Below are 11,761 nucleotides of genomic sequence, written 5' to 3'. Positions count from 1 at the left end.
AGCCATTAGGGAAGTGCAAATCAAAACCACAATGAGATACCACTTCACAGAGAATATAATGTGTTGGCAGATGTAGAGAAAATGGAAACTTATATATTGCTGATGAAAACATAAAATGGTACAGCCACTTTTGAAAACAATCTGGCATTTCCTCAAAATGCTAAACATAGAGTTACCATATGATCCAGCAATTCCAGTCCTAGTTATCTCCCCAAAAGAAATGAAAACATACATCTACACAAAAATGTATGCATGAATGTTCATAAAAGCCCCAAAGTGGAAACAATTCAAATTTCCATCGTCTGAGGAATGGATAAAGACAATGTGGTATATCCATAAAATGGAATATTATTCAGGAACAAAAGAAATAAAGTACTGATACATGCTGCAATATGGATGAATCTTGAAAATATTATGCTATGTGAAAGAAGCCCATCACAAAAGGTCATATATTATATGATTCCATTCATATGAAATGTCCAGAATAGGTAAATCTATAAAGACAGAAAGTAGATTAGTGTTTGCCCTGGCTGGAAAGATGAGGGGGATAATGAGGTGACAAAAATGTTCCAAAATTGATTGTGGCGATGGTCTCACAACTCGCTGAATATTACTAAACACCACCGAATTGAATACTTCAAATGAATGAATTGTATGGTACGCTAATTACATCTCAATGAAGCTGTGAAAAGGAAGGGAGGAAGGAAGGAAACCAATGATGGCCATTAAGGAAGGCAGTGAGATGATCCCATCTATGTTACAGGGAAATAACTCTGATTAGACAATTGGAGGGGGAGGGGGCAGTTAGACTAAAGGTAGAGGGATTAGTAGGAAGCTGTTGTTAACAATCCATACAGCAGATGCTGAAAGCCTGAACCAGGACAGAGACAATGAGGACAAGATGTAGAGATATCTTGGAAACTATCTCATGATGACAAAGTTTCTATAAAATAAACATTCCATTTTCTGCATGAGAGTAAAAGGCATGAGTATAAATTACTACAGTCCTTGGAAAAGTAGCTTAACAACATGTTACAAAGGTCTCAAAATGTTCACACGTTTTGGCCTATTTCTAAGTCCTTATCTTAAGAAAAACTTTTTTAAACTTTTTAAGCACAAGATACATACTATATAGCAGTATTTATGAAGGAAAGCAACCTAACTGCCCAATAATAGTGGACTACTTAAGGAAATGGTGGTATATCTATATAATTGAATACTTTGCAGTCATTAAAATATTTAAAAAATGAAATTACATAGAAAAGATATGTTATAATATTAAGAAAAATAGAAATATGACATGAAATTGCACATACAATGTGCTTTTAATGGTGTAAAACTGTCTAATGTAATGAATTTTCACTAATTGCTTTTTCTGCATGTTGTTATGAATTTTGTTTCTATATAAAATTCTATATTTTCTACAATGATAGCTCACTACTTTTGTCAAAAGAAATATACTGTATTTTCTTTTTTAAAGAAAAACAATAGCCATTTTATTCTTAGATTTAAAGGACAAATCCATAGCCATCCTTTACACCTCCTCCAAGGTTTCCTGGAGCACATATCTTGCCTGGCAGGGGTCAGGTCTCACTTTTGTGCTATCTTCATCCCCCCATCTCAGCTGTGCCCCCATCTCAACATATCTTTCATGTTCTACAATTTGACTCCCAGAGAATCCCTTTGGTGCCTGTCTTTTGGTGAATAAAGCCAGTCCCACTGAAATCTGCCCTTGTCTCCCACCTGTAGAGGTGGAATGGCAGGTACCCTTTCTCTGCACAGAGTGGTGGTCCTGTCAGGCAGAGGAGGAAGCAGGATTTGCCATCAGGTGGAGCCCAGGCTCCCAGAAATGGGGAGCCTTCCCTTGGCCTGCCTCTGCCCATCACCAAAAGTGAGGGTACAAGGCAGGTGTCTTGACATACCCACCGCCTCACACGGAATGAACTTATTTTTTAATTTTAGTTCAGCTCATTACTGAATGTGCACCACAGTCTGACCCAGTTCCGAAGTTGGGGGGTGGGAGGGTGTGGGGAAGGTGTAAGCGAATACAGAAGACTTTTGAGATCAGGTCGCAGCAGTGGGAAGCTTCCCTCTGGCGCACAACGCCTTCCACTAACATCCCTTCCAGACCTCTGCCCACTACAAGTTAGAAAGCCCACTAATTACTCTGCCAGGCAGCCCATTCCCTAGGTACCGGCTCTAACTCCTGGAACGTTCTTGCTGTGAAGTCCGTCTTCTTCCCTAGGACTTCCAGCCATTGGTCCACTCCCATGAGCTACCTCAAACACGCCTGACTCCTTTCCCACCACGCGTGCAGCCTCCCCGCCCCCGACTTTCTTCAGCCCCTCGCCTCCCTAACCGCACTGACCTCTTCCAGACAACCTCTAGGTGTCCAGACCTGGGTTTCCTTGTCGTGGCCTCCCTCTCTCTGGGTGCCCTGCCTCCCACTCTACACTACCAATCTCACGACCCGAGCGTGGCTGGCATCTGACTCAACTCGGTGCCCACCTGCGTCCGGGCCAGAGTGACGTTCAGCCAACTTGTGGAAGAAGCCAATGCTGACAGAAGTCTCTGCGTTCCAGCTTCCACCCGCAGTATGAGCTGGGGTGTGGCCTCCTCCAGGAAGCCTTCCTGACTCCCCAGGTGGGTTTCTCTTCCAGCCATAGACTCCCAGAGCACCCCTGCTCTAAGTAACCACAGCATGGGTAATTGTCCTGGTCGCGCGGCCTCCCCTCACACTGGGAACTTGGTGAGAGCAGGGACTATGTTTTATTTTCTAGGGGTCCTGGGAGCCCAACCCCGGCGCCCTACAGGAGCCTGGCACCGAGGGAAGCCAAGGCAGGAACGAAGGGTGAAGAGGGGTAACAACGAATGAGAGACTGAGTGAATGAATGAATGGATGGAAGGATGAGGGCATGACAGCTGAGGTTGCCCAGGTCCCCTGACACCAAGCCGAGGAGGTGAGACTCAGGAATGGGTGACACCTACCGCGTCAGAGGCGGGTCCCGAGCGGTCAGAGAGGCAGCGGGGCGGGGGCGAGGGCGGGGCCGGGAGGGTGGGAGTGGGGCCTGGGCCGGGGTGGGGGCGGGGCCGGGGCCCGGGGGGAAGAAGGGGGCGGGGCAGGGGGCGGGGGCCGGGCCCTGGCGGCGGGAGGAAGCGGCAGCCTGGTCCGGCGAGGTGCGGACGCGCGCGGACCGGCGCCGAGGCTCCCGGCACTGGCTGCACCCACGGCCCGTGGCGCTCGCTGCCCGCCGCCATGCCCTCCTACACCGTCACCGTGGCCACCGGCAGCCAGTGGTTCGCTGGCACCGACGACTACATCTACCTCAGCCTCGTGGGCTCCGCGGGCTGCAGCGAGAAGCACCTGCTGGACAAGCCCTTCTACAACGACTTCGAGCGCGGTGCGGTGAGGGCGCGCGGCCGGGCCGGGGGCGCCCGGGACCCGTCGGGCGGCAGGGGCCCGGCTGGGGGAGCGCCCGGGATCCCCTCTTGGCGGCCGGGACCGGGTGGGGCGTGTCCAGGACCCTACCCGGACGGAAGGACCCAAGGTCGGGGGCGAGGGGCGTCCAGGGTGAGGTCTGCAAGGGGGCCGCGCTTCTCCCCCGGGAGCAGGAGAAGGGGCAAAATTTGCTCTCATTTCACAGATGGGGACCCGAGGCTCTGAGAGGCCTCTTAACTGGGATAGTGCTGTGGGCAGCATTACTTGTGCCCCACTTCGTAGGGCTCCTTCTGCGGGTCGTCGGGGTGGAGGGATGTACTCACGGACCCTGCGGGCCCTTGCCCTGCTGTGAAGCACATAGGGCAGCGCGGAGCAGCTGCGAGCTGTGGGGAGAAAGCGCAGGTCTGGGAGTCCAGAGGCCTGCGTTCCATCTGGGCCTGGCCCCTAGCTCACTCTGTTCCCTCTCTGGGCCTGAGTTTCCCCAAATGTGAAATGGAAGTGTTGGCTTCAGGCTGGCCCAGGAGTCCTGGGTGAGCCCAAGGCCAGCTGGTGGCCCAGAGTGGCACTAGCCGATTCTTCTCACCTGGGTAGCTCACATTCTCAGGACAGAGGAATTTAGAGCGAAAGAACAAGTGAACCTGCAGACCTGGAGGTTGTCACTGCCTGGCAGCAGAGTGCACACCAGGGAACACTTGCACCCGAGGTGTGAGGGCTCAGTGGATGAAGAAGAGGGAGGAGGGCTTCCCCTCTTCCCCTCCTCACTAGAGGCCCTGGAGCTGTGAGAGTTCAGGGAGCCGAGGAAGCCAGTGTTTATCACACTTCTAGTCTGTGGTGCCAGGCGCTGTGTGAGGCCATGCACAAGTGGCCCCATCTCCTGCTGCTGACCTGGGCGTGAATTCCAGCCCCATGGCTTTCTCCATGAACATGGCAGGTCATGGGTCCTCACCGAGCGTTCTGTGACGTGCCCAGCCCAGTGGCAAGCATATAGGAAGGGCTCATTAAATGACTATTGTAATAGTCCCAACATGATGCCGGTGCCCAGGGAATATCTGTTCCCTTCTACCACCTCCAGCCCCTGAACTGGACCAAAAAGATTTAGACTTTACAAAGCTGTCTTCTCACCACTTAGTTGATTATTAGATCGAACCATATGAAATTGTTCATAGTTGACTTTGACAAAGAAAACTGGCAACTTCATATGGTTCAATCGAATACCTCTTGGATAAATTTCAGGAAGTGTGTTTTAGGTCTGCAGAGCCTAAAGTAAGTAAATAATAGGAACTTTTAAAAGTAAATAATAGGAATTTTACAAACTCAAAGTGGGTTTGATCCCTACTCAGAAGACTCATAATCTTGCTGTAAGCCGACCTGGCACTTAGCGAAGCTCAGCATATTGACTCGGCCTGAGCTCCCTTCTCTTCAAGGGAGTCAGGTGTTGAGTCTAAGAATATATTGTTTGGTTCCCCAGTCAGGGAACTGGCCCTGAGGACCGCCGTGCAGGAGGCCTAATGAGTCTTCCATTTGGGATGATGACAGCGCCTGCCATTTCTGAAGCACCTTCATTTATTTCCGTCATTTCATGGACTCCCTCCACACCTCGGGGAGGAGGACAGGGTACAGACTACTTCCCCTTTATAAGTGGGCCCCAGTGGGCCCTGTTCTTCTCCACACACCACACAGGCTGGGCTCGCGCTGGGCAGCACAGGGCACCCCACGTGTGGCTTCTCCCCAGAGGAGACAGAGTGGTGTGGCCCTAACAAGTCGTTGGAGGAGGGGTGAGGCACTGTTCTGTTAATTATTCCCTCCCTCTGTTCTGGCTTCTGCACCCTGAGAATTCATTCAAATGCCACTGTGATTAAACACCTCAGTGAGAGTCCCAGAAGCAAATTTCAGGAGAGATTTGCATGTCACATTTCCATTGGGGTGAGAGAGGGCAAGTCAGGAGGGGCTGCTGCGCTGCAGAGGAATCAGCCAGCTCCCAAAGGCTCTTTGGAAAACCCAGCTTTTGAGAAAGTTCCTGTTGATGCAAAGTTACTCCACACTTTGTCTTGCACATCCCAGAGCTACTTCCTCATTGTCTAGCTAGTGCCTCTTAAAGGACAATCTGTCTCTTTTGGATAAAGGTGAAAAAGAAACCTTAGAGGAAATACTTGGTAAGAAAATAGGGCTATTTCATTTTACAGTCATGCGCGGCATAATGTTTCGGTCAAAGACAGCATAAACACAGTGGTCCCATAAAATTGGTACCATATAGCCTAGGTGTGTAGTAGGTGATACCATCTAGGTTTGTGTAAGTACACTCTATGATGTTCACACGACGATGAAATTGCCTAACAACCCATTTCTCAGAACATATGCCTGTCCTTAAGAGATGCATGACTGTACTCAGAAAAGTGTTACAATCAATATGATTAACAACAGTAACAGTAGCAACAATAAAGACTATTTCCAGGCAACCAATTCAATCATTTCCAGGTCATTGGCAGGTCAACACCCCTACTCCTCCATGCGCAATTCAGTCAAATAATGCACAGGACTGATTTTTTCTCAATAAATTGGTCACAGATCCCTGATTATTCTCATCCGAGTTCTGCATAGTGATTCAGGACGGGACTAGGAATCAGAATCCCTCACAGGTGAGATTCCCCTGCAGATGGTCACCCTTCATTGCCTCCCCACTGTCTGCTGGGGAAAGTCCAGACTGTGGACCCGAATAGCCCAGAGACCAGCCCAAGTCTAGGCACGTTTGACAAACTGATTTGTTTCTTTAACTCGGTCAATTTAAAGTTATTCAAGTTGGATGGGATGACTTTAACAGATCTGAAGATTTCTGGGAAATCTTACTTGACCCATTTTCATTCCATGACAGCACTCTTAGGAAAGCTAAAGGCAACAGAGTGATGTTTAATATATTGTCCTTGAATATATTCAGTGTAAACGAGTCTTATAACTGTATATACTTCTTAAATATATTCAGTGAATATTCTTATAATATATTCATGAAGAATACATTCCTGAATACCTCCTTCTCAAGAATAAGAATATATTAATGAAGAATAAATATTTCCTTATGACTCTCAATCTCTCTCTCTATTCCCATCTTCCCTCTCTGTCCCATTTCTTCCCTACATTCTGCCTCCTCTTCCTTCCTCTACTCCGTATTCCCCACAGTCCCCGAATGTCCCCCATTTCTCTCTGCTTTTCTGCTCCAGTTTCCTCCTGCCACTCTGTCTTCCAGTATCCCCAGGTCCCCCTCTCTGCTCCCTCAATCCCCAGGTCTCTGTCCCACATTTTCCCCTCTCTGCCCCTAAGTCTCTCTAACAGCTGCCCCCTTTTTCCCTCTCTCTGCCCCTTGGTCTCCCATGTTCTTCCCCTTAGTCTCCCCTCTCTCTGCCTCACTCTCTCCCTTGTCCATCCCTTAATCTCCCTCTTTCTCTACTCTACAGCCTCCTCCTCTCCCCTCCCACCGCCCATCAGCCCCCATCAGTCCCCTCCAAGACGGACAGCCCAGGCTGGGCCACGTCATGACTCTCCTCTGTCCTTGCTCCAGCAGAGAGGTCCCTCTCCCTGTCCCAGCAACAGCAGGGATCTGGGGCAGAGACAAATGAAACCTTTCTTAAAATGCTGATATAAAGATCAAATGAAAATTGACCAGCTAACACTTTGCTGAAATATTCAAAAGCCTTAAAACCATATATACAATGTAGAATTGAGAGCAACAAGCAAAACCAGCAAACTAGCCCTTCTATGAAATGAGGCTGGTGAATTGCGTGTTTCCCTGGCTCCATGTCTCTCTCTAGCATCTGACCACTGCACTGGCCACCTCTGCCCCAAGGAACTCCATGCTCCAGCCACCTCCTCCCGTGTGTGAATTCCCCACCTGAGGAAACTGCTAAGTTCCCTTCATCTGAAATGCTCTGCCGACCCTCTCTTCTCTGCACTCACCTCACCTGTGAAATCTTACCAGCTCGCATGTCAGCTGCCTCACACACCATCTGTTATGAAGCTTTTCCATGTCCTTCCACCCCACCCCATGATGCCCTTTCATACTCTATCAAGAGGTTGAACCAGGACTCAAAGCCGGGTCATCTGGCTCCTAGTCCAGGGCTTTTCCCACGATGTGGCCACGAGGAACAGTGCGAGGAACCAGGGCTGGACCCTCACGCAGGTGTGGATTCTAATTGTGGGTCCACCAATTGCTCACTAGCACAGTAGCTGCCTGAACTCTCTGGGCCTTAGTTTCCATCTGTAAAATAGGATAATCATCCACTCGGCCACGCACATGTACTGTGTTTATTGTGGGCCTGTTATGGGCCATTCACTGTTGATAGTGTCCACCGTGCAGAATGGACATGAGAATTCAACATGTCACAGCAAGTGGGCAACAGATACAGCATTTTCCCAGCATACTGGCCCACAGAGAGGCGGGACGGAGGTCGTCATGCCTTGTAGCTGGTGTACCTTCCTAAGACCTCACTTTGCTGTTTAATGTATGTGACCCTGAGATCTTCCTGGAGGCCTTTCTCAATCCTCTGTGACTCTCCAGTAGTGGCTCCTTTGGATGCCAGAGCCACAGTTACCAGACTTTGTCCCTAAGACTTCCTGAATTGAGTTGGACTGAACTCCTCCGGGCATGGTTCACCTCCTGTAGCAGCGGGCCTGAAGCCAGGGAGAGCCAGAGACAAGCCAGACTGGCAGGCCTGTCCCTCTCTTCCTGCTGAAGACCCCGTCAGGTGGCATATTGAGTCCCTGTAAGTCTGTCCAGTCTGTTCATCTTAGGTGAAACTCCAGTGTCCTCTGCCAGGTTCCTGCAGGGGTGGGTGGGGAAGGGGGACCTGGAGCATCCCATTCTCCTGTGACTGCATCACAGTCCCATCACAGTCCTGTGACTGCACACACACTCCTGTGTGCCGAAGGGGGACCCCACTGTCCCATTCCCTCAGAGAAGTTGCTTCATCTCGTCCTTGTCAGTCACCACCCCCCACTGCACATCTGACCCTCCCTCTGAGAATCGCCCAGTCTTGGCTCGCTTAGCCCCATCCCTCTTCCCTTTGTATTCTCAGGTGCTGGGCTCCTCCCTTCCATAAGAATGTCCACCTCATATGCTCATGGCAGTTGTTACTCTAGAATGATTGTCCTCTTCCCCCTTGCCACAGCCTTCCTGGCATCAACCCCTGGGCACCATCAGCCCCTCCAGCCTCTCAGAACCACAGGAAAGCCACTTCCCCTGGGGCAGCCACCCCCAGCCCAGGCCCAGGCCTCACCACACACTGACTTCCCTTTGTGCAACCTGCACTGCCAGCACCAAAAGTGCCCACCCCACCCCCCTCAGGGCCTCTTCTCCACCCTCACAGGAATTCCCTCCAGGTTTTGAGCGAAGAAGTTTGAGCTCATGGGCTCAGTTTCTTTCTCCCACATCTTCTTCTGGCTACTCAATTTGGCAGATGTAGTCAAGGATGGACTACAGTGCAGGGACCCGTGCTAGCTCACGGCTGCTCTCAGGCAGTGTGGGGCCTGATGCCCTGTGACCCCCAGGAGTCAGGGAGGGAGGACCACTTGGTTCTGATAAACATAGTAGCTGGTGGCCTGTGCCATTGGAGAAAGGAGGCCGCTCAGGCATCATGTCATTTGGATTTCTCAATGGTCCTGCAAGCTAGGCATTATCTCCCCTTGATAGATGAAGAAGCAGAGCCTCAGGGAATGAGGCTATTTGCCCAGGCCCATGGTCAGTCACTTTGGTGCTGGGATGTGAATTCAGAGCCCCTGAGGCTGGCAGAGCTGTCCTGACACTGGGCTCACCTTGTCCTCTGCCTCTCGCTGCCCTCTCCCCACACTCCTGGGTGGGAATCTCTGTCTTGGCCCCACGGAGGGCCGAGGTCTCTGCAGATCCCCATGGCAGGTGGGGCCCAGAGTGGGGTGGGCCCTACAGATATCCAGTCGTAGTCCACCCAGTCTGCACTCTGCTTCTCCTGATGGACATTGGGCCTCTTGTCTCGTCAGAACCTTCCTGTCTTGGCCCACTGATGCCTCAGCTCAGGGGTCTCCCTTCTCTCTCTGCCCCCAGAAGCTACCCAATAGGAGTTGCATCCTTCCTTTCCTCTCCCTCCTCCCAGCTCCTCAGGTTGTCCACCCCTCACGGGGACTCCTCTCCCAACTCTGCATCTCGGGGCCTGCTGGCTTCTCCCCAAGGGTCAGCACCCCACGATACAGACAGGCCCCCTGCCAGAGGTCCCCTAGGCGCTGGGGGTCACTACTCTGAGGCTTCACCCGGCCTCACCTCACTGCTCTCCTGCAAGACAGGCTGTGGGGCAGGAAGGTGCTTTCACCCGGCTGGACGGGGCATTCTGGCAGGACAGATGTGCTTGCACACTTGTTAGAGCCAGCACAGGACGGGCTCCTCGGTCCTCAGAAACTGTTCCTAACTGAGGACCCAGGCCCAGACCACAGAGCACAGGAAGGAGGTTTCCGCTTTCTACCCACAGTGTCTGGCATCTTCAGCAACCACAGCATGCAAGCTGCTCACCGTGCTCAGAGCCAAGAGGTTTGCTGCAATACGCAACTTCCCACTCCTTATGAAGCCCTCCCAGGGGTTGTTCTGGCAGGTTGGCGGGAGAGGGATGTAAATACAGATGCATGGGGTCACGTGCAGGATGACCACCCTTCCCCTCCATTTACTTCACTATCATGCTGAGAACTCTGGGTTCTGCTACAAGGGAAACGTTCAAGGATTTGTGAAACCTGGCTTAGAAATTGCCTTGGGAGGGCATTGAGTCCAGGGCTTCTCAAACCTGCTTGTCTTTGGAACAGCCAAGGCAATGCTTGAGCCCTCATCCTTTCTTCCCACCCGCCATTGAGAGCTGCAGACATACAGATCTTCCAGAAGCCACGGGGCAGGGAGGGTTGCCCAGCACTGCCACTGTACTCGCCCATCTTCTGGAGGCAAGAGCCTGGCAGCACAGGGTGCTGAGCAGCTCCGTCCCAGGGGCCTGAGGGGCAGTGCTCCACATGGCCTGCGGTGGCGCCTTTTAGCAACAAGGCCAGCCTCCACCCACGGCCGTGCCACAGATGTAGGGGGAACTGATTGGTCTGAATTTCTCGGCATCACTGTGGCTCGAGGAACTGCAGATGCCCCAGGAGGACTTGAATCTGTGTGACTTCACTTGTACCTGAGCCTCCCCATTTGCACTCAGTTATTCACCCCACTGAGAACAAGAGAGAGATGAAGTGGCTATGCTGGAATTCCAGCTCTGCCAATTAATAGCTGACATGAGACTTATTGAGCCTCACTATCTTCATCTGTGACACAAGTCATAACTCCCAAAGTTGTTGTGGGGAGCCATAGCAATCTTCAGCAAGCCCTTTGCAAGTTGTAATAGGCTGCCCCTGTGTGTGAGGGCCAGTTTGCCCCTCCAGCCTGGCAGGGTGGAAAGGCCAGCAGCCTACTGCCCTCATTGTGAGTGGAGGCAGCTGAAAAGGACCCTCACTGCACGGCCTAGCAGAGGGAACTCCTGCCTGGAGTCTCCACCTCCTCCAGCCCGAGCCACATGCAGACAGCAGAATGTCCCTCTCTGAGCAGTGCCATCCCTTACTCACTAGACTTCCATCTCTGTCACCCACGGCCCAGGACTTGTCCATCCATGTCACCCAGGGCACAGCACAGTGCCTTGCTAAGTGAACTAAGGGGTGATACAAAGGCTCAGGGGACCCCAGATGGTCTGATTTGCCTTTTCTCCTTCTCAGGTTGATTCTTACGATGTGACAGTGGATGAAGAACTGGGCGAAATCCAGCTGGTCAAAATCGAGAAGCGCAAGTACTGGCTCCATGATGACTGGTACCTGAAGTACATCACGCTGAAGACGCCCTCCGGGGATTACATGGAGTTCCCCTGCTACCGCTGGATCACGGGCAACGGCGAGATCGTCCTGAGAGATGGACGAGGTGAGCTGCTCAGGCCCCTTCCACTCCCTGGGCTTCCCAGGAACTGAGAGGGCTTGCAGACCCCCTTCCTCAAAGAACTGTATTCACAGGAATAATGATAATGCCGTCGTGGGTTGAGCACCTGCTCTGTGCCTCGATGAACCTGCAGGAGGCATGACCTTCCTCAGGGTACTAAAAAGCCCCAGGCTCAGAGGGTGGAGTGAGAGGCCCCAGGCACACGGCCAGCCACATCTTCCCTCTGTGCTACAGTCCTTCTTGGGGATGATTATGACCCCCTTTTTGTGAGAAGATAACTAGGGTGCCTAGTAGCAAATACCCCTGGGATGTACCCCTAGATGGGCAGTGCTCTAGGTGTCAAGGTTGTGGCATCGCTGTCCGGATTC

The 11,761-nt window shown here is 51.7% G+C and overlaps 1 protein-coding gene across 4 annotated transcripts in view; it reads left to right on the top strand.

Moving 5' to 3' along the window:
- Positions 1-3,197: 3,197 nt before the first annotated feature.
- Positions 3,198-11,761, top strand: part of ALOX5 (arachidonate 5-lipoxygenase) — a 56,917-nt gene continuing 48,353 nt past the window's right edge. For 2 of the 4 annotated variants that reach the window (XM_004432428.3, XM_087431852.1), the window contains exons 1-2: positions 3,198-3,406; positions 11,180-11,378. In XM_004432428.3, the coding sequence (XP_004432485.1) occupies positions 3,257-3,406; positions 11,180-11,378 (349 nt within the window). In that variant the 5' untranslated portion in view covers positions 3,198-3,256. Of the gene's footprint in view, positions 3,407-4,214; positions 6,076-11,179; positions 11,379-11,761 lie in introns of those variants that run through there. The other 2 variants (XM_087431854.1, XM_087431853.1) reach the window with 2 other exon arrangements.

This window comes from Ceratotherium simum, chromosome 6 (genome assembly GCF_057802395.1).
Source record: "Ceratotherium simum simum isolate JZ-2026a chromosome 6, ASM5780239v1, whole genome shotgun sequence".
Taxonomy (NCBI): domain Eukaryota; kingdom Metazoa; phylum Chordata; class Mammalia; order Perissodactyla; family Rhinocerotidae; genus Ceratotherium; species Ceratotherium simum.
Note: the sequence above shows the minus strand (reverse complement) of the source record. Positions and strands in the feature narration are given on the sequence as shown.